Raw genomic sequence first — 23,273 nt, 5'->3', positions numbered from 1 at the left:
TAATAAAAGTTAGTTTTCACCTGAAACATGACTTATTTTCACCAGTTAAAATATTGACTTTTTAATACTTGAGTATACTTAAAAGTAGGGACCTTTTTATTTTCACTTGAGAACATTTTTGCCTAGATATTTCCAATAAGACTTCTCATTGTACTTAAGTGAAAATGTTAATAACATCTCAGTACTGTTTCCACCCAAGTACTGAGGAATGTAAACAATTCTGCTGGAAAATGTGAGAGCTACACTATTTCACAATAGAAAATACAAGTAAAAGAGAGGGTCACCACTTTCTTACAGATTTATTACTTATTTATTACTTACATATTTATTTATTTATTAGTTTGTGTAAAGCACAATCCTTTTTGATTTTGTTAATTTATCTATGGTTAAAACACAACTGATTTGAAGTAAATAGATTACTGAATTACTGAATAAAGGTGAACATTAACCACTTCCCTGCATGTCGACATGTCTTGATCGTGGATGTAGTACGTGGTGTTTGTCGGATTATGTTAGTGATTGGCTGCAGATGTTGAAATACATCACTCTGGGCAACAATCACTTTCTGCACTACTAGTTTGAACATACTTTAACTGTCTGTTGTGCAACCAAAACTTCTCTAAACATATGTTTTAGGATCGACTTTATAACTTGATTTTTATGACTGAAAAAAAAAAATTGGATTTCAAAAGATGCTTTGTGTGACTTAAATAATGTAAGTGTTTAGGTTCAAGCACAAACTGTGAAACTTGTCTTTATTTTGGCTGTGTGTTTTCTCTGTAAACAGGAAGCACAGAGTTTTCCAGAATCGTACCCCCAGCTGCCCAAACAGGAGATGGTGGAGAGCAACCTACTGCAGAAACACGTAATGGAGCTGGCAGCCATGCTGGACGTGCAAAATCTCTTTGTTGATGGCATGCTGGATAACTACTGACTTCATTGTGGCACAATAGCACTGTGCCGACATACATGCTTATATGGGCACACACACACATCTGGTTTGTAGGTCCTCCCAAATGAAGTTGCTGGTATTTTGTTTAACTTAACCTCTGTATATTTAGATCTAGATAGTTTTTAACAATTTAAGAAGTGTCTCATCTTTGTGGTCAGATAGTTAAAAAAAATTTTCCACATATATTGGAAAGAGTTACACAACTACATGTCAAAAAGCTCCCATAGTACAAGATTGTATATTGTTTTATACCTGCATGTGTTATTCTGCAGCTGCAGAGACATAAAATCTGATAAAGGCAGCTGTTGGTTTTAGAAAGGGAGACCGTAGGAAGTGAAATACAGAGCACTTAAGCTCAATCAAGAAAGACTGAATAACTTCACAGTAATACTGACTGGTAGTTTGCTTCTCAGATTCTTCCACAGAAAACTACAGCAAGGGCTGGGAGACATGACTAAAATATCAAACTGCAATACTCAAAGATATTTTCACAATACATGATATTTATCACAATGTTTAGATTTGCTAACAAAACTGCCAGTGAACATTTTAAAAACTGCTTCAATTTTTTTTTTAATCTACAAAGCATTATTTAACAAAGAAAACGAAGAAAATTTAAAGATAAAAAAAACCTTAACTTGTTATTGTAACACTGGAGTCAGTCAGAGTTACTAAAGTACTGAGGATACCTGCAATATCTCAGTAAATCCCATTGTGATGTAGTTTATTGCAGTATGTTATACTGCACAGCCATGATTTCCTGTTTTGTCATTGTTCAAGTTATTCTTCTGAAACTTTCATGTGTTCTGTCAATAGCGCAGACCACACATGCAGTTTTAGATATCTTGACTTGCTTATTGGGATGTTTTGCTTACAATCTACCTGCATTATTTGTGTCATGTGTACTGTGAATTCAAGTCTGGCCTTCTGAAGCTGGTTTGAAACCGAATGCCTTTTTTGGGCCAATAGCATTTTAACAAATTAACAATTAACAGTTTTGCATGTCTTAGTAGTGTGTGGTCCGTATAGCCTATACTTACAAACTGATTTCTAAACTCGTGTGTGGCGGACACCTATAACACTCACTGTGTGTGTGCGCGTGCGCAATCAGCCATAACATTAAAACCACTGACAGGTGAAGTGAATAACATTGATTATCTCCTTGTGGGGTCTTCCTGGAATGCAGTGGTTAGTACCTACCACAAGTGGTCCAAGTCCGATACATGGAAGCCCCACCTTGCACCTTACAGGACTTAAAGGATCTGCTGCTAACGTCTTGGTGCCAGATACCACAGCACACCTTCAGAGGTCTTGTGGAGTCCATACCTCGACAGGTCAGAGCTGTTTTGGTGGCACAAGGAGGACCTACACAATATTAGGCAGGTGGTTTTAATGTTATGGCTGATCAGTGTGTGTGTGTATACACACACATATATGCACTCAGCATCCACTTTAATAGGAGCACCAGCTATGAACACCTGGATTTGGACAGTTTCTCCCATTGTTCCTGACAGATCCTCTCAAATTCAATCACACTGGATAGAGAACATCTGTGAACTGCAATTTTCAGGTCTCTCCAACAATGTTCTATGGGGTTCAAGTCAGGGCTTTGGCTGGGTCATTCAATGACATTCAGAGACTTGTCCCAAAATAAGTAACCAAGTACACCTATATATACACTTTCCATCCACTTTATTAGGAACACTTGGACACCTGCAAATGGCAGCAGCACTATCCATAAAATCATGCAAATCCAGGTCAAGTGCTTGAGTTAATATTCACATCAAACATCAGAATGGGGACAAAGTGCAATCTCTGTGACTTTAATCGTTGCATGGTTGTTGGTGCCAGATGGGCTGGTTTGAGTATTTCAGAAACTGCTGATCTCCTGGGATTTTCACACACAACAGAATTTACACAGAATGGAGCAAAAAACAGAAAACACTAAGTGAGCAGCAGTTCTGTGGGTGGAAATGTCTTGTTGATGAGAAATGTCTTGTTGAATGTCTTGTTGTACTCATCCAAAATGGACAGTTGAAGATTAGAAAAAAAAAAAATCACCTGGTCTTTTTCCCAGTCTTCAGCTGTCCAGTTTCTGTGAGTCTGTGCCCTCAGACTCTTGTTCTTTGCTGGTCTTCTGCTGTTGTAGCCAATCCAGTTCGAGCTTTCATGTGCATTCTGAGATGCTTTTCTGCTCATCATGGTTCTAAAGAGTGCTCTCTCATCAACAAGGTGTTTAAGCCTGCAGACCCTCCGCACACAGGATGTTTTCTGCTTTTCATACGATTCTGTGTGCCATAGTTAAAGTCACAGAGATCACATTTTCCCCCCAATCCCAGTGAATGATGTGAATATTTACTGAAGCTCTTGACCTGTATCTTTATGTCTGCCACATGATTGCCTTATTGGATAACTGCAGAAATGAGCAGGTGTACAGGTGTTCCTTTTAAAGTGGACGGTGTGTGTGTGTACAGTACTTTGCAAAAGTCTTAGGCACATGCAAAAAAAAAAAAAACTGTAGGGCAAAGATGCCTTCAAAAATAATGAAATTAATTGTTTCTACATTAAAAAATACTATAAAGAGCAGTAAACAGTAATAAACAAAGTCAATGTGTGGTGTAATGACCCTCTGCTTTTTTTTTTTTAAAAAAAAGTAGTCTCAGGTACAATTTGTGCAGTTTTATAAGGAAATTCATTGTAGGTTTAACTGAGCATCTTGCAGAAGCAGCTACAGTTCTTCTGGAAACTTTGACTATCACACTTGCTTGTTAAAACAGCAGCCTTCATTATGTTTTTGTCTGAAAAGTGGTGTTTTATGTAATATGCTGCTTTCTTTACTGACATACAAACATTTTCTGTAACATTTAATTTTGTGCTGGAAAACTAATGTATGGAAATTTAAAATGTTTTTGTACTGACTCAATAATATAGAAGTCATAAAATAAAAATCTATAACAAAGTTTGGCCCCAGTAATGTAGGGTGCCTAAGACTTTTGAACAGTACTACACACACCCACACCCACACAGACACACACACACATTTTATATATATATATATCTATAATCAAACCCAAGATGCAAACCACTCATCACTCATCAATAGTAAGAATCGCCAGATTGGAATTCACAAAGAAGCAAAGAAATACAGAGAAGTTGTGGAGCCAAGATGCCAACAAGGCCAAAGTGTGAAGAAAGAAAAGATCTAATTAAGTTCTAAAACATACAAGCTGATCAGTCAAGCATGGTGGAGGTAATGTCATGGCTTGGGCTTGCATGGATGCTTCTGGAACAGGCTCACTAATCTTTCCTGATGGTGTAACTCATGACGGTAACAGCAGTATGAATTCATAAGTCTACAGAAACATTCTGTTTGCCAATTTATAGAGAAATGCATCCAATCTATTTGGAAGAAAATTCATCATGCAGCAAGATTATGACCTGAACCATACTGCCAACTTATGATGACTTAAGGACTTCATCAGGGGAAAAAAGTGGAAGGTCAATCACCAGACTTTGAGCATTCATTTCACCTCCTGAAGAGACTGAAGGGGAAAAAAAAAAAACCCAAAAAACTGAAAGAAGCTGCAGTACAAGCCTGGAAAGAAGAATGCAACAGTTTGGTGAGGTCAGTGTGTCGCTGACTTAATGCAGCTATTGCAAGCAAGGGATTTGTAACCAAATATTAAGTGTCATTTACTTTAATGTGCTTTAAGACTATCTGTTCCTATACTTTTGCTCACTAAAAAATTGGGTGGTCTGCCACCAAAGGTTCCAAGTTATTTAACACATTTAGATGTAAATATCAGGAAATGAAAGCTGAAATTCCGATCAGTTGTCACCTATTCATCTTTTGGTCTTGCTGTTCCAATTCTTTCTCTCTCCTATGTATATATTTGGTACATAAATATATTTGGACATTGACAAAGTTATTGTTGACACTGACAGTATATTGGAAGTGAAATGGGCTTTCAGCTTTATTTTAAGAGTATTTGCATCCAAATCAGGTGAACGGTGTAGAAATTACAGCATTTATATGTCCAACAAACCACTAAACAAACTATTATATTTTTTCCAATTACAAAATGTAATTGGACAAACTATCTTAATCATAAATTAAATTGTCATTTTTTAATACTTGGTTGCAAATGCTTTGCAGTCAATGACTGCCAGAAGTCTGGAACCCATATACATCACCAGGCACTGCATTTCTTCCCTGGTGATGCTTTGTCAGGCCTTTACAACAACAGTCTCAGTTCCTGCTTGTTCTTGGGGTGTTTTCTGTTCAGTTTTGCCTTCAGAAAGTGAAATGCATGCTCAGTTGGATTCAGGTCAGGTACATTCCACTTTGCCTTAAAAAAATCTTGTTTGAAGTATTCTTTGGGTCATTTTCCATCTGCACTGTAAAGCATAGTCCAATGAGTTTTGAAGCATTTCGAGCATAATATAACCTTAAACACTTCAGATTCATCCTGCAGTTTTTGTCAGCAGTCACATTATTAATAAATATAAGGGAACCAGTTCCACTGGGAGCCATACATGCCAACACCATAAGATGAGGTGGCATTCTTTAGATCATTAGTGGTACCTTCCCTTCTTAATACTCTTCTCTTCATCATTCTGGTACAAGTTGATCTTTGTCTCATCTGTCCATAGGATGTTGTTCCAGAACTGTACAATCTTTTTAGATGTTTTTGATAAACTCTAATCTGGTCGTCCTGTTTTTGGAGGTCACCAGTGGTTTACATCTTGTGGTAAAATCTCTGTATTTACTCTGGTAAAGATATTTGACTTTGACACAGATACCTCTACCTCCTGCAGGGTGTTCTTGATCTGGCCAACTCTTGTGAAGGGATTTTATCAAACATAACGCTGTAATCCCGAATTTGGATGTAAATATCATCAAATTAAAGCTGAAAGTTTTATTCATTATTTAATTTTAACTCCAATATGCTGTGGTGGACAGCTAAAACAACAATAATTTTGTCAATGTACAAATATGTATGTACAAATATGTACCTGACTGTATATAAAGAAATTTGATGCAGAGAGGTGTATCCGTCCATCTGTGTGGGGAAAAAATTAACCACTGCATGTTGCAAAGTTTGTGCAGTGTTCATGAATGGAGCAGATCTAGCATTAGAATCTGCCTGTCCTGCAGACAGGTATAAACCAGTCTGTCTTGTGATGTGATCATTATTTTATTTGTTTCTCAATTCAGTCTTGATTATATTTATTGTGATGCTGATAGCATTGCAATTTTTTGAAGTGTGACCTTGCGTTGTGGATTGTTAGGACATGTCTGAAATGACATTGCGTGGCAGACTCTTTTTATCCGCTTCTCTAAACGTTTTTATACATCCTCAGAAAATAAAACTCCAAAACAAATAAAAAAACCTATGAGCCATGTTCAGCACAACATTACGGCTTGCGTAATTCTTATTGCTGGTCTGAAATAGAGTGTAACAATTTTCATCCCTTTTACTGAACTTGACTACTTTACTGTGAAACTGGTTGAGTGATGAAAGTTACCAACCTAACAGTTGTTACATGAGACCACCAGATTTTTACCCTAAGAAAGCACATGGCCCCAATATCTATGTTCTAACTTCTCTTTCGTGTCATGGAGCCATTTGACCATGGCATTAACTGCAGAATTTACAAGACTCTCCCTGTTCCATGTACTTTAGGTGATGCACTGGCTATGTATGAGCAGAGCAGGCTGTTTCTGAAAACAAAGCTAGGCAGCATTTCTGGGAAATAATCAGTGACTCTTTACACTTCTGCCTGATTTAAACACATCTGTTGTTTGTGACACAAAGATCTGCTAGCTTGTTTTTAGCTACAGTTTCCTCCAAAAGTATTGGAATTCTTTTGTTTTTGGTATACACTGAAGACATTTGGGTTTGAGATCAAAAGATGGATATATGAGACAATAGATCAGAATTTCAGCTTTCATTTACTAATATTTAGATGTGTTAATGTATCTGGATGTGTTAAACAACTTGGCAGATCCTTTCTTTCTCCACACTTTGGCCTTTCCATCACTTTGGTAGAGGTTAATCTTGGTTCCAGAGCTTTTTTGGCTCATCTTTGCATTTCTTTGCGAATTCCATTCTGGTCTTCTGATTCTTACTGCTGATGAGTGGTTTGCATCTTGTGGTATGGCCTCTATATTTCTGATCTCCACCCCAGTCTTTTTTCAGTGATGGATTGTGATACCTTCACTCCTGCTCTGTGGAGGTTGTTGGTGATGTCACTGACTGTTGTTTTTGGGTTTTTCTTCACAGCTCTCACAATGTTTCTGTCATCAACTGCTGTTGTTTTTCTTGGCTGACCTGTTCGATGTCTGGTTGTTAGTACACCAGTGGTTTCTTTCTTTTTAAGGACATTCCAAATTGTTGTATTGGCTATGCGCAATGCTTATGCAATAGCTCTGATCGCTTTCCTCTTTTCTCAGCTTTAAAATGTCTTGCTTTTCTCCCATAGACAGCTCTCTGGTCTTCATGTTGGTTTATCCTTTTTAACAATAAATGCAGTAGTTACAGGCAAAACCCAGGGCTCAAACCAAGAGTAGACATTCAGAGCTATTAATTGTTTAATCAATTAATCTTACAGGGCACACTTGGGTAACAAGAAACAACTGTCAGTCACATGTTCCAATATTTTTGATCACTTCAACAAAACAAAAGGTACCATGTTCTAAGCTGTTTTAAGCTGTTCAACACATCTAGATGTAAATATCAGGAAATGAAAGCTGAAAGTCTGATATATTATCTCATATTCATCTTTTGATCTCAAACCCTTCAGTGTATAGCAAAAACAAAATAATTGGCTGCTGTTTCAAAACTTTTGGAGGGGACTGTATCTCTAAATTGAGCTCCCTTGTATTTACAAATCACTGCCAAACAGACACATCTGCAGAGTAAAAAAGTTTTAATTGATCCTGTCACTGCCAGGTTTACCGAACCCACTCTTGCAGACACAGCACAGTGTCTACACCAACCTGTCCTTGTAAATTATATCTTTAAATCACTAAAGGAAATAGTTTAGAGTGCACTGCACTGGGAAACAGACAAAGGGCATTTCTATTTCCTCCACTTCCACATGGTCATGTCTGCTTAACCTTCATTTAAATTTCATTAGTTTGTGTGCATGTGTCAGTGGTGTTGATTTAGCATGTGGGACTCTGATGTTACATGAAACAGCCCTCTAAATTTGTGGATCATCTTCTGATGCTTGTGTAAGTCAGAGACTCTGTAGCACTTAGTGAATGAGAAGCATTAAGTTAAGAAAATTCGGACAGAGCCTAACTAAAATATAGGCCCTAAATGGCAAAATACTGAAGTGGGCTAGTTACATTTAGGGCATTTTCCTGCTGAAACTGTGACATATGTGGTCATAATATCTGTGATAATTAGCTGTCAACCCTTTATTATTGTTAATGTGCATATACACCATGGTAGTGAGATGAAAAGGTGCCATTGATGCCTAAGCTGAAAGATTGCTTGGGTTTGTTTTTTCTTTTGTAGCAGTTCCTAGTGTTGTGGGGCAGGATGATTTGAAATGTAACAAAATGATGAGAATACGTTTTCTTTATAAGTTAAGGGGTATTATAGTTGTCAATTAGCTTGAATTGTTTTCTCCAACTGTCATGTTTTCAATCACGTCATATCTTTTGCCAATTTGTACTTGTTCAGAAAACAAGGACAAGGAAAAAAATGTCATACCAAACCAAGCATTTTTGTTTTTCAAAATGCTATTTAAGAATATTAAATGATTGTTTTGTTTAATTTGTGCTGGGACCTGTTGACATTCTACATGCTTAAAGGAACAGTTTGTAATTTTCTTTGTTAGCCCTGTGCTGTCTACGAGTTGAATTGCACCTGACAACCTGATCTCTTCACTCTAATGAACGGAAGGTACCTCCTCTGCTGAAACTAGATCTCATGTGTTTAAGGAAAAGAGACCATGTTGAGGATATCTGTTCTGTCTAGGGGCTAATTTCTGGGCTAGAACATTTTAAATAGAAACCTTAAATGAAAAATCTAGCCAGATCTAGTGCATAGCAATTTTATAAATCAATTGTCTGTTATTATAGCTCTAGAAACACTTTCTAACATTATAAACTGCACATTTAACATTTCTGTGTGCAGCCTAATTTCATTACAAATTCTGTGTTGATGTTGATTACAAAATGTCACTGAAACTCTTCAGAGTCGAGACAATGAAGGCTTTAACCACACAGGAAAATCCAATATCTTTATTGTAACAGGCACTTCATAGTGATCCCCTTGACTTTTTTTTGGTGTGACCCCTCTGCTTTTTCTGTGAATAACTTTTTCTCTCTCTCTCTCTCTCTCTCTCTCTCTCACACTCTCACACTCTCACACTCTCACACTCTCACACACATACATACATACATACATACATACATACATACATACATACATACATACATACACTGTGTGTGTGTAATTATATATATTTACATTATATATAAAACACAGATCAGCCACAACATTAAAACTATCTGCCTAATATTGTGTAGGTCCCCCTTGTACCGCGAAAATGGCTTTGACTCGAGAGAGTCAATGGCTTTGACTTGAGTCGAGGCATGAACTCCACAAGACCTCTGAAGGTGTGCTGTGGTATCTGGCACCCAGACGTGAGCAGCTGATCCTTTGAGTCCTGTAAGTTGCGAGGTGGGGCCTTGTTTGTCCAGCACATCCCACAGATGCTCGATTGGATTGAGATCTGGGGAATTTGGAGGCCAAATCAACACCTTGAACTTTTTGTCCTGAACAATTTTTGCAGTGTGGCAGGGCACATTATCCTGCTGAAAGAGGCCACTGCCATTAGGGAATACTGCTGCCATGAAGGGGTGTACTTGGTCTGCAACAATGTTTAGGTAGGTGGTACATGTCAAAGTAACATCCACATGAATGCCAGGACCGAAGTTTTCCCAGCAGAACATTGCCCAGAGCATCAAGCTGCCTCTGCCAGCTTGCCTTCTTCCCATAGTGCATCTCTTCCCCAGGTAAGCGATGCACATGCACCCAGTCCTCCACATAATGTAAAAGAAAACGTGATTCATCAGACCAGGCCACTTTATTCCATTGCTCCATGGTCCAGTTGTAATGCTCATGTGCCTATTGTAGGTGCTTTTGAGGGGGATGGGGTCAGCATGGGCACTCTGACCGGTCTGTGGCTACGCAGCCCCATACGCAGCAAGCTGCAATGCACTGTTTGTTCTGACACCTTTCTATCATAGCCAGCATGAACATTTTCAGCAATTTGTGCTACAATAGCTCTTCTGTGGGATCAGACCAGATGAACTAGCCTTCACTCCCAACATGCATCAGTGAGCCTTGGGCTCCCATGACCCTGTCAGCGGTTCACCAGTTGTCCTTCCTTGTACCACTTTTGGTAGGTGCTAATCACTGCATACTGGGAACACTCCACAACATCTGCCGTTTTGGAGATGCTCTGACCCAGTCATCTAGCCATCACTTTGGCCCTTGTCAAAGTTACTCAGATCCTTACACTTGCCCATTTTTCCTGCTTGCAACACATCAACTTCGAGAAGTGACTGTTCATTTGTTCACTTATATCCCACCGCTTGACATCATTGAGCGCCCATGACCCTGTCACAGGTTCACCGGTTGTCCTACCTTGGATCACTTTTGGTAGGTACTAACCACCACACACTGCGAAAACCTGTTATTTTGGAGATGCTCTGACCCTGTTGTCTAGCCATCACAATTTGGGCCTTGCCAAAGTTTTTTTTTTTTTTTTTTTTTTTTTTTTAAGAAGGTGTTGTTGCTCAGATCCTTACACTTACCCATTTTTCCTGCTTCAAGAACTGACTGTTCACTTGCTGCCTAATATATTATTCACTTCACCTGTCAGTGGTTTTAATGTTATGGCTGATCTGTGTGTGTATATATGTTTGTACACACGCACACACACACGCACACACACGCACGCACACGCACGCACACGCACGCACGCACACACACGCACGCACGCACACACACAGTACTTTCACATTATTTCTACCCAAGAAAAGAAAGCTTAGTTCTCAGTTTTAGCACAGCCCTCTACACCACTTAAAATAATTCACAGACTTCTTCTCCTGTCAAGAATGAATCAATAACAATATTTTTCCCTTCTGTAAGAGAACTAGTCTTTGCTGAGGCAGTGTTTGTGATTCACTGTCATATGGTCTTTCTGGATGTCATAACTCGGATGATGGAGCCAAGTCCTCCAACAGCAAAGGCCTGGGGAAAGTGAAAGATAACATTACAACAGCAATACACTGTCACAAACAGGTAAATCTGTGGATGGATTGATACAGATGAACATGCTCCTAAATAATGTGATTTCAGACTGCTGTGAGTATAAGTGTGATTATAAGGTCACAAAATACATGGTTTAGTGCATTGTATCCTTTAGGTTTTCCTTTAAAAAAAAAAAAAAAAAAAACTCTAGAGACTACTGTGCATGGAAATCCCAGGAGATCAGCCCATCTGGCACCCATTGTGTATACAATTATAAGGGTGAGTCAAATGAAAACCTTATTTTAAAATAAAATAAAATAAAATATGAACTGTTTATTACAAATATGTGTCAGAAAAAAAATCTTTTCTCTACATAATCTCCATTTTGTGTTCCAGCAGTTAACAAGTGCCCAGATTCCTCTAGAAAAATAATTTGATTCAATTCTAATTTCATCATAGCGAGGATTAGTCAATATCAGCTAACTAATTTTTTTGCAAATTACTGCTGAGATAAACTCCTTCCATAATGTTACTAGCTAGCTAAAAGCTATGAGGCAGCATAAAAAAGGAGGATCTGCTGCACTGCTACTTATTGAAGAGACATAGAAAAGTGTATTAGGGCCGTTTGTTATCAGTATAAATGAAAATGAATCTTCTTAATAGAGCACAGACACAATAACAGTTGCAATCAGTTCCCTATTCAGTCCTCAAATTGGCAGCAATTATACAGTATGACATCTCATAAGCTACACCATGGGGTTTTGTTCACGTTTATAAATTACAGTACATCACACTAATCCGTATTGTCAATCTGTGTGATATTACCAAACATATCTTGGCTAATATACTACATTTCAAAAGTGTGACACCATGATCTACTGAAAACTGTGACACTGGGTTTCAGTCATTAACCATGAATACTTCATACCAGTCCATCCCTAGCTATAAACCATTTGGCTAGCCAATAGACCCTTTTACTGTTTGTAAATAGAGATGTGTGCACAACCTGGTTGCAAAAAGGCCCGAGTAGCCTAGAAACCCAATGCTACTTGGTTATATCTGACTGGAGAATTGATCAAGAAATTTATTTAGATATTTAGATCAAGAAACTGATACTTGTTAATTGTTATCCACTTATTTTTATGGAATACTGCCAGGGCTGTAGTGATTAAAAAAAAAAACTATAAAGTTCAGTTGTTCATATATAGGACTAGATATACTATAATCATATAACCTTACATCTAGCCTACTTTATAACAATTATTGTTGTTATTATTGCTATTATTAATATTCATATTATTGTTTGTTTTTGTTAATTATCTGGTGTACTGGTGTAGGCTACTTTTGATACAAATCATTATGACTGAGTAATCAACAGTTAATCAACAATCATTAGTCAAATGTACTTTATTTTATATATTGGATTTCAGATGTTATCATTGCAGATAGAGAAAATCAAAGCAAATGTCAATATTATTTACAAGACTGTTCAAACTATTCACAGTGACAAAATATCACACTAGTCAGCCAATAGTTCTCATAGTGCCACCTGTTGGTTCCCTGGTTGTGCTGCAGGTCGAGTTTGTGTGTCGTGCGTTGCACTGTTTGCTGTTCTGTGTTGCAGTAACGTTTCACGATTTTGCATGTCGTCCTTGAGCTAATGTAATTTTTCAGCTTCCACTTGTTGAGAGGTGGGCCATTCAAATTCACAAACATGAGTGATGAGACATTCTCTCTTGCAGTGAAGAGGATGAACTGTGTTCATTAAACTAAATCCATACATTCACACTCAGCACTGCTGACAGGAATTATGTTTAAGATATTCAGTAACAGGGCCAAGTTTTCTGAAATGTCTTTGGTTTCTTTGTAATCCCTGAATCCCTCAAAAGTGTTCACCTTGTCCAAATGAAACTGTCCAGCCAACTGTTTGATACTGGCCTCTCCAGACCTTTGTGGCCAGTCTGCTTCATCTGTGCTTGACACTGATCAAGTAAGCTTCTTTTGTCAGATGTAGTTGAATTTGTCATCGATGGAGCAGTGTTCCTGCTGAGTGATTCAAGGAACTTTGCTGAATCTATTTGCCTAAACTTTGGATTGATTGTTAAGGAGATATCACGGAATTCTAGCATCTGTGAAGCAATGATGGCTTCCTGTCTTTTCCCCCCCACCTAGAACAACTTAGCATAAAAGAGAGATTCAAATTATTGCTGGCAGCCCAGCACACATCCAGCACCCTTCATATTTTCTGCAGACTCACGTCAACATTTCTAACACACACAGCAATCTAACAACAGTTTTTTGGTGATTGATGGTAGAGACTGTAGAGCTTATCCATAAATGCTGTGAAATGATTCACATCATTTACCTCCTTGACAGCACCCCCAACCGCTAACACAAGCCAAGGTTTAAGGCAGTGCCAGACAATCAAATCTGGGTACGTTTGTTGCAGGCGGGTGGCTACACCCAAATTGCAGCCAAACATTAAGCTGGCACCATCATACCTAAAGGCAAGCAAGTTTAGTTTGATGAAACTCTCCTCCAAACCCCACTGGTAGAGGCAAGACAGCAAGCATTTTAAGAATTCTTAGTTAGCAAGCCAACTTCACTTATATGATAGTTAGCTGCTTAGCTCAGATGAAATGGTCACTGCAAAGTTGGAGAGCCTTGGACCAACAATACCTCCTAATTGCCTGTAACAAGTGTCTTCTGTTGGGTGTCCACCTTTCCAAGCCAACAGCACAACATATTTTAGAAAACATATTCTGGCTTGCTCTTAAAAATCACTATAGTCTGCCACTTTGTTTTTGCAACCAGGAGGCGTGGCTGATGTCACAGCGACATCACTCAGGGGCCTACTGTCTGATTCAGACTGGTTGGAAATTAGCAGATTGCTCAATAAAACCCACCTTTCAAAGGAGAAGGTGATTGCTCCCTTCTTGATTATTTATCAATCAATCTTCATCACAAAGAAAGAAACTATTAATGCCCTCAGTGAAGATGATCTCAAGATCAAAAAGATTCTTAATACAGAGGTTAAGAAACTTAAAAAATAAAAAACCTTTTCATGCCACTGCAGCAAAATGGCACTGCTGTTGTCTGAAGGCTTCTCAAATCCTCTGTAGATGTACTTCATGAGCAGATCGATGCCATTCTTGTCCAGGGATTTGACGGCAGGCTCTATGTCGCTGCTCCTAAATGACATCAGCACCTTCAACACAACTGCCTGTGCTTTCTCCTGAGAGATAGTTAGAAAGCGTACCACACAGAAAAACAATGATTTATGCCATGACAGTCAGCAGAATCAGATAACAAAATGTGTTACTTAACCTAACTGATGACTACAAAGAGAAGCTGTACCTTTATTGCTGGATTCTTGCTGTTGATTGGGGGGTTTCTTAGTGCAACTTGGAAAGCTGCAATCATGTCTCCAGTACACTGCAGCAGGTTAAGGAACCTGCTAATATGGTCAAGAACATGAAGATTAATTTATCTCTAGCATAAAAAAAAGCAGTTTACCATGTTAAAGAAGCAGTTTGTCATGTTTAAAGTCCACAACATATCCGTTGCAAGTTGCATTTTAGAGAAAAGGGGAAGGGCTGCTCTATTCCAGCTGGGGTGAAACTAGTTTCTGGGCCAGAAAAATGTGAACAGAATAAAGGAACGAAAAAGATTCATTGATTAGCAATATTATATGTAATTTTTTCTGATAGAGGTGGTAAATATACACTGATCAGCCATAGCATTAAAACTTAATATTGTGTAGGTCCCCCTTGTGCCACCAAAACAGCTCTGACCTATCGAGGCATGTACTCCACAAGACCTCTGAAGGTGTGCTGTGGTATCTGGTACCAAGCTGTTAGCAATAGATCCTTTAATAGATCCTTGCTAAGTGGGGCTACCATGGATCAGACATTGTCCAGCACATCCCACAGTAGCTCAAGTGGATTGAGATCTGGGGAATTAAAGGCATGTCAGCACCTTGAACACTTTGTCATGTTCCTCAAACCATTCTTGAACAATTTTTGCAGTGTTCCGCATTATCTGCTGAAAGAGGCTACTGCCATCAAGGAATGCTGTTGCCATGAAGGGGTGTACTTGGTCTGCAACAATGTTTAGGTAGGTGGTACGTGTCAATGTAACATCCACATGAATGCCAGGACCCAAGGTTTCCCAGCAGAAAATTGCCCAGAGCATCACACTGCCTCCGTCAGCTTGCCTTCTTCCCATAGCGCATCCTGGTTCCATCTCTTCTCCAGATAAGCGACGCATTTCTTTTACGTCCACATGATGTAAAAGAAAACGGGGTTTAATCAGACTACCTTCTTCTGTTGCTCCATGGTCCAGTTCTGATGCTTGTGTGCCTATTGTAGGCACTTTCAGTGGTGGATAGGGGTCAGCACGGGCACTCTGACCGGTCTGCAGCTGCGCAGCCCCACATGCAGCAAGCTGCGATGCATTGCGTGTTCTGACACCTTTCTTCATAGCCAGCATTAAAATTTTCAGCAATTTGTGCTACAGAAGCTCTTCTGTGTAATGAGATAATCAACGTGATTCACTTCACCTGTCAGTGGTATTAATATTATGGTTGACCAGTGTAGTTGGTCTATTTGTGACTCCCTTCCCCAAGCACACATACAGCATCAAGGAGTTGGGTCATGATAAAAACTCTCACATTTTCTGGAATGTTTTCCATGACTTAGATACAGAACTAGAGGATCTCAGTATGGAGGAAAAAATTAAACAGACAAAAGAATGCCTCCAGACATTCAACTTTTTAACACATCTGTTCCAAAATATTTTAACTTACAAAGAAGACTTTCCTCAGCTCACCAACAACTTAGTTAGAAACTTTTCACAAAACGTGTAGGGGCAAGGAAGGGAAGGTAAAAGATGATGAAAATGATTTTACAAGCTGATGGGTTCTGGGGGTCACAATTTGAATAAACGTTTTAATACACTACTTAATCTCCAACTGTTAATTTCATGTAAAATTTTAATGTTAAAATAGCAAGTCTCATGGGACCAAAAAAAAGAGAAGAAAGTCAAGCTCCTCATGCTTGCTGTAGCAGTTCTCAATGTGTAGCAAATTTGTGGAAACAATCCATGATGTTCTTTTAAGGATGATAAATACTTATATCTTATATTTTTACTAGCATAAACCTGCCTAAAATAATCACTGCATTAACAATGGCATTGTGTTTAAATCTAATGTTCTAGTAAAATGCAGTGCATGCTAGGGAAATGCAAATGCTGCAAACCTGAAGGAATAAACACAAAACCTACTGGGACCCAGTACACTGCCCTGAGGGACCTTGTATTTTTAGATTAATTTCAAATCAACAACACACCCTTAACACCTGCGAGTTCCCCAAGATAGCTACTGTAGAGGCAAATAATTCTGCTGCAGTAGGGCTTGTGTCCAGCAATGACAGAATGAAAATAATATTTTATTATGATTTTATCCAGTCTGCAATGCCTGGTTTGCAAATAAGAGGATCAAACAGTTTTATTTATTTCAGGTGTGTGACTAAAAAGAACATGAGAAAGAAACAATAGTTTTTGCAACAAGTAGATGCTTATCATTTGCATGTAAAGTTTAGTTGGGGCTTGACTTACTTGTCTCTGAAACTATTTTATATATCAGTGTTATGTTAATTTTCAAACTGAATGTTTCTTCACAAAGTACATTTTAAAAATGTGCTTTAATGATTATTAGTGTCATGATGTTCTTAGTCAATTGTGGGTTTGAATTCTAAGGGTTAGTCTATATTGCTTGAGATACCATCTAGAAGGAACTAACCATACAGGTTCAGTGGCTGATGAGAGCAGAAAAAAACCTTCCCTATGCAAAGCAGAAGACTTCACCACAATGGAGGTACGTGTCCGGCAGTTTCTGGCTCACAATTGAAAATATGCCAAGAATGTTCTTTTTAGTGCCTGATCCCACAATAAAGGCCAAAATAGTAACATACAGCCTGAAATAATGCGATTACTCGCTGCAGCACCAAAGCCAATAGCCAGACTGCCTTTACTGTGGCAACAATACTGTCTCTGTAAAAAGCAAACACATTCATTACGTGGTTAAATCCCCTATGGGGTATATTTGTTGCATAACTTACAAATAAAAAGTTCCACAAAAATAAAACCACAAATAAACAGTGTGTGATTCACAAATATAAAATGAAATCCACAAATAAATAAAATGAAATCACAAATATTTGGTTCAAAAATATGTTTGAAAAGCACAGCCGCACTCACCTTATGGTTTATTTGTGGAATCGGCTGCAGTTGTTTGTCAAAACTACCAGTTAACCTATTACAATTTCCATAAACATTTTTCAATAATTTATTTTGATTTTTCAGATTTATTCACATTGTGACATTTCTAAATAACTCATATACTGTATGTGAAAGTATATTAAAAGCATTAATTATCACAGCAATTTCTCTTTTAGTAACTGCAATAATAATATAATAATAATAATAATAATAATAATAATAAGGAAGACTTCAGGAAGTGAGTAATTTAATGTGTGTTTTGGCTAATCAAATAGACAGCATTAAATTACTGAAATAAATGTAGACCATTCCACAAATGCACATGGAGCGACCTAAAAACAAATGCAGCTGACTCCACAAATAAACCACAGGGTGTGCGAGGTTGTGGGTTTCAAATATATTTGTGAAGCAAATACTTATTTGTGAATTATCAAATATTTGTGCATCTCATTTTATATTTGTGAATCACTCACTGTTTATATGTGGATTTCGTTTTATTTGTAAGTTACTCCCATAAATCTCATGCTTAAAAAGAAACACATCTGACTGTCGGCATCTCAAATGAATGTAGTACTGGTAAGCTTTCGGAAACATTCTTTGTTAACAGCCTGTTTTGTTGAACATCTTTATTTTTATAGTAATAAGCAGCTGATGGTGGCCTATCTATTGGTGCCAGTTCTTATGCCATTATCCATTCAACTATGGGTAAACAATATTCAAACACATTTTGAACACTCTGAGAGGTTCATACATTGGGCCCCTTGCTTTCCCCTGGTCCCTTTGGGTTGCCTGTCTACACAAAGCCCTGGAAATCATCCCTTAACATGCTCCATGTCGTAAAAGAAGGCTGCATACTAGGTCTAACTAATAAGTGTCACCATAATGCTTTCAAACAGACACATAGAAATTGCATGTCCCATCCACAGTGTATTCCTACCTTGCACCCAGTGTTACCAGAATACATTCTGGATCCGCAGCGACCATGACTAGTAGTTACTTCCATAGTTACTTTTTCCTCTAAAAACCTTTATGAGACATGACACAACAGAATTTAGAGGAATATCATGTACACCACAGGTTCCTATCCCTGGTTCTGGAGTACCCCATTCTGCATGTTTTCCCTGCTCCCAACACACCTAATTCAATTAATCAGCTTATTACCTGTGATGTAGGCTCCATATTTATGCATTCATTCCTTGATCTTCAGCAACCACTTCATGGGTTGCGGTGGCTGCAAAGCCTATCCTTGTGTAGGTACCAGGCATCCACAGATAGGGGGCGCAGTTTTATTAAAGTACTTTTACAGCAACTAGTAGTAGGTAAGACGAGTATGTGTCACCCCCGCGAGTCATCACAAGGACTTCACCAGCTTTTGTCTGGTCTCTCTGGATCCAACTGGCATCCAAGAGAAAAGTTCTCTCTTAGGCTGATCGACTAAGTAGGCGAGGAAGCCTGCTGAGCTCGTAATGAGAGAAATGCTCACCTCTCCCAAAGGCATGCTCTCCCACGGTAAGCTTTCAACTTCGTTGGACAGCCGAACTCCGCGAGTTATGAAGCCGACTGAACTTCGTCACGAAGCGAATCCATAGACGGATCAACCTGCAAAATGCACGTGAAGACTAAAACACGCTATATCGCCATTCACCTACAGCAGAAGCAGCACCGAACAAACTGCACTGCGCAAGGACAACTCTTTCAAAGGCCGCATCGGCGCCCATTCACAAAACACGCTTCAAAGGCTCGAGCCGCATTGCTCTCGTGCTCGCGACGAACTCCAGATAAGACTGATCTGTGCAGCAAAGATAGTGTTCACTATTGTTTCTTACTGAGTTTTACTGTGCTGCGTAATTTGAAGCCGCAAACAGTTCGTTAAGTCAGTATTCTTTTAAACTAGAGAATCGCGCGCACCACCGCGAATATCTTTTCTCGTCTGTGATCTCTCTCTGTTCTTACGAACACGGTCACTCAGTCAGTGATCTCCATTTATGGTAATTTCGTAGCGTTATTCACATTAAAGATAGTGTGCTTTGGAACTTATTTTGTCATTGGAAATATTTTATAGTTATCGGTGGCCATCCACCACCCCAAGTCTTGAAAGGCCCCGCCATATTTCTATTCCCTATTGTTCTCCTTGTTTCACATACCTGGAGGCATGGCCACGTATCTCACCTGGTTCGCGGTTAGTTTTTATGAGCTCAGCGCGAACGCGCACACGGTCACGCGAGCTCTAAAGCAGAGCACGCGCGCGCGCCCTTTCCCCTCCCTTTCCCCTCCCTCGCACTCACGCGCGCACATCCGCCCCTCACTCTCACGCAAGTCTTCTTTGTCTGTCCCTATTTAGAATTAGGTTCATAGTTCAACAGTTAATTGTTGTTTATTCTTTTCTATTTCACTAAATGCTACATCACTGAACATCTTGTTGCCTTGTTGTGGTTATTACTTTGATATTGCAAGAAGTCAAACTATTCCAAACTATTCAGAACTAAGCCTTCAGAAACCAAGTCGCTAATTATTATTGTTCTCAACTAAAATTGAGGTTTAAATAATTTTGACTTATTTGTAAGTTGGCAATTTTAATTTCTAATTAAAATTCTAAGTTAATAAGAGATAGAGATTAGAGAGGATTAGCGAGTGATTAATTTAATTTACAGTGAAGCACCTATGTTGCTGGCAGGTACCTTGCATTTCCAATGCTTCCTGTATAAACAGAACCATTTCTGTGGGAGATCACAGAGCGCGCGTGCCCCCCACACACAAAGGGGCAATGTAGCATAGCCAAAAAAGAAGAACCCCAGAGGAAATCCATGTGGACACTGGGAGAACATGCCAAACTCAAAACAGACAGAAACACAAGCTCAGTAAACTGGACAGTCTGGAGCTGTAAGGCAGCAACATAAACAAACCCACTCTCGCAGCATATAATATCTATGCATATTAATAATTTTCTGTAAAACAAGTATCTCCCATGTGCAAAAAGAAACCTATTGCTGTCTACTAGATGAGTTTACTTTTACATACTGCAAAATATATATTAAAAATAAAATATCTATACACATCAACATGACAGGAATTTCACTGATTGAAATTTCCACTCCTCGCTGAAAGTAAGTTTGAGGAATTTGATAACTCTCGCTATGAGCTGTGGGTATTTTTAGTCAAATTAACATTTTTATCAAGTTTTAGTAATAATTCTGAAAAGCAGTCAACTAACAAGTGTGCCTCCTATTCGGCTGGAATGAAAGCCTGCAGCCACACGGCCCTTTGCGGATAAGACTGCTTTAGATGGACAGAAAGACCTGCTGGACAATGTGGCTTTATGGTCCTTCTCCCCTTCTCCCCAGAGTATAGCTTAAGGTTATGACTGGACAGTGACTGCATTTCACCGTGGCAGTATTGTAACGCACTGATCAAAAGGAAATGCAGTGCAACGGGAGAATACACGAACTTCTGTCATCAAGTCAGCATTTCATTTAAAACAAGCACTCCAAGCGACGTAAGACCCATGCAATGAGGATTTTGCTTTTGATTGTGACACGCTGTCCGCACGTCGCAAATGATAATCAATACAGTTCTGAGGATTGAATTTTTTTTTAAAAACTGGTTTTTGATGTTACGGGCGCTTCTCTATGGTATCCAAAAATGCAGCACAGTCTGGTAATTTCCAGCACCTGATTCAACTCCACAGCTCATGATCAAGTTCAGTGGATGATTTAGAGCAGGAAAATCATCACGCTGTGACTCTGTTTAATGTTATGACATATTTTCATATTTTCATATTTCCATATTTTCCATTTGTCTAGTTCACTTAAAAAAACAAACAAACAAACAAAAAAAACCCCTAACGAGATTAAAGCTGCTGAAAACCAGGAGTGCAAAGATCATACTAAAACAATGATCATGAACGATGTGTGGACAATCCCATGCTGTACGCAACATAATGAACCAGAATGTGCGGGTTTATGCGGTACGGGTTGCGCTTATTTAAAAATTGTTGTCAAATGACTCTGACCATTCTGAAAGGATATTGTCGGATAAGATCGTCCACCTCAGCTGTATCTGGTCCTTGCTGTTCTGCCGCTTCGTCCTGCTGCTCCTCTACAAAGCGATTCTCATCGAACTCGTCCACGTCCACCTTCCTGAAGCGGGAGGACAGTGTGTTCTTCGCCATCGACTTTACGCCTTAAAATGGATCAAGTTTTAAACGCAACAACAGATAAAACTTGGAACCCCGTTTAATGCAGGTCACTCCAGAGGTCTCAGACGCATGGGGGAAGTCAAGCTGCCTCCATCACGCTACTTGTGGCTAAAAACAAACAAGAGCTTGCCTCGAGAGGCGCAAGGAGACGGACGGCGCCACTTGGTGGACGGAGTGTAGTGACGTGTAATTTACACAAGACAAACGAATGCCCTCAAACATCAATGAACTGAAGCAATGTTGTGAAGAAGAGTGGGTCAAAATTTCTCCAAAACGGTTTCTGCATGTTGGTTTACTTTTTTGGCAAACATGACTATTGAAATCTGTTGTTTTTTGTTGTTGTTACCTGAGGTTATCTGTTTGTTTATAGAAGTTGGTGAGAACCACACAATTGTTATTTAGCCCCTGATAGAACTGATGGAGGCTGTACCTTCTTTTTTCCATAACTGTATGGACATTTGTTTATATACATACACATACAGACATACATACATACATACATACATACATACACAGTGAATATATTTACAATGTTTACAATTTACAAATATTTGGACATTGACAAAGTTAGTGTCATTTTAGTGAAATAATTTTGTCAGTGTCCAGATATTTATGTATCTGACTGTACATTCTTCTTCCATCTGATTTTTTTCCACTTTATTTTTGAACCTTTTTGTTAATTCTGAGATTAATTTACAGACTGTAGGGCTTTCTATCAAACAAATGGCAAAAAGAGAAAGCTAGTATGAACCAGTATGAAACCATTAATGTGGGTGAGTGCTGTAAGTGCAGTGTAGGCGATAATATAGCCAGTGTTTGTTGACACCACACTGAGTTGGGAATCAAATAGATAAAAACTAGTGCAGTTCAATTCACTTTAACCAGTTTGTCCAAACGTAAATCAAATCACACTGAACTACCCAGTTCTGATTTTTAAAGCTTGGGGGTGGGTTCATTCATTCATTCATTCTCAGTAACTGCTCTAGTCAGTGCCATGGTGGCTCTGGAGCCTATCCCAGGATCACATCATGCTGTCACTTAGCATAAATACTATTAAATATAATTACATTTTGCTAATTTTGTACATTTACAAGATAGTACATCTTTTTAAGAGTATGACTGTTTCATTTCACACATGGTACCAATGACAATTTTGAGTACACTCACAGTTCTGAGTTATAGTAAATTATGTCTCTAAAAAAACCTTGAGATTCCGATGTAATCTTGCAGTTAGCAATCTACTGGAACTTATGTCATTTTAGTATAACTTTTGTATCATTTTAGACAAATTAGTAAATGGATTTGGATTCATATACTTGGCCAAGCTTGACATGTATAAAACTGTATTTGTGTATTTACACGCGCTTCACAGTAAAAGTTTTACAATTCATTTACAAATTATAAAATTGATCGTGCAGACCAAACTGTAAGGCCTAGAGACTTGAAACTTTGAGGGATGGTAGTACTCCATCGGTCTACAAAGGCACAAAGTCTCACGCTACAGTGATCAAAACAAAAAAAAATTTACATAAATGGCTGTAACTTTTGAAACGTTTGTCACAGACTC

The 23,273-nt window shown here is 38.6% G+C and overlaps 2 protein-coding genes across 8 annotated transcripts in view; one reads left to right on the top strand and one right to left on the bottom strand.

Moving 5' to 3' along the window:
* scai (suppressor of cancer cell invasion) overlaps window positions 1-8,742 on the top strand; it is an 80,043-nt gene extending 71,301 nt beyond the window's left edge. For all 7 annotated transcript variants that reach the window (XM_026921926.3, XM_026921925.3, XM_026921924.3 and 4 more), the window contains one exon: window positions 788-8,742. In XM_026921926.3, the coding sequence (XP_026777727.1) occupies window positions 788-934 (147 nt within the window). In that variant the 3' untranslated portion in view covers window positions 935-8,742. The remainder of the gene's footprint in view (window positions 1-787) is intronic.
* Window positions 8,743-9,194: 452 nt separating this feature from the next.
* Window positions 9,195-21,878, bottom strand: arpc5lb (actin related protein 2/3 complex, subunit 5-like, b). Its single transcript, XM_034300544.2, has 4 exons — window positions 21,537-21,878; window positions 14,590-14,662; window positions 14,291-14,467; window positions 9,195-11,232 (listed from the first exon to the last, which is right to left on the bottom strand). The coding sequence occupies exons 1-4, from the start codon at window positions 21,677-21,679 to the stop codon at window positions 11,170-11,172; spliced, it is 456 nt and encodes a 151-aa protein (XP_034156435.1). The 5' UTR covers window positions 21,680-21,878; the 3' UTR covers window positions 9,195-11,169.
* Window positions 21,879-23,273: the final 1,395 nt, after the last annotated feature.

Source organism: Pangasianodon hypophthalmus, chromosome 27, assembly GCF_027358585.1.
Source record: "Pangasianodon hypophthalmus isolate fPanHyp1 chromosome 27, fPanHyp1.pri, whole genome shotgun sequence".
In the NCBI taxonomy this organism is placed as follows: domain Eukaryota; kingdom Metazoa; phylum Chordata; class Actinopteri; order Siluriformes; family Pangasiidae; genus Pangasianodon; species Pangasianodon hypophthalmus.
The sequence above is the reverse complement of the archived record's forward strand: the minus strand, read 5'-3'. Positions and strand labels throughout refer to the sequence as shown.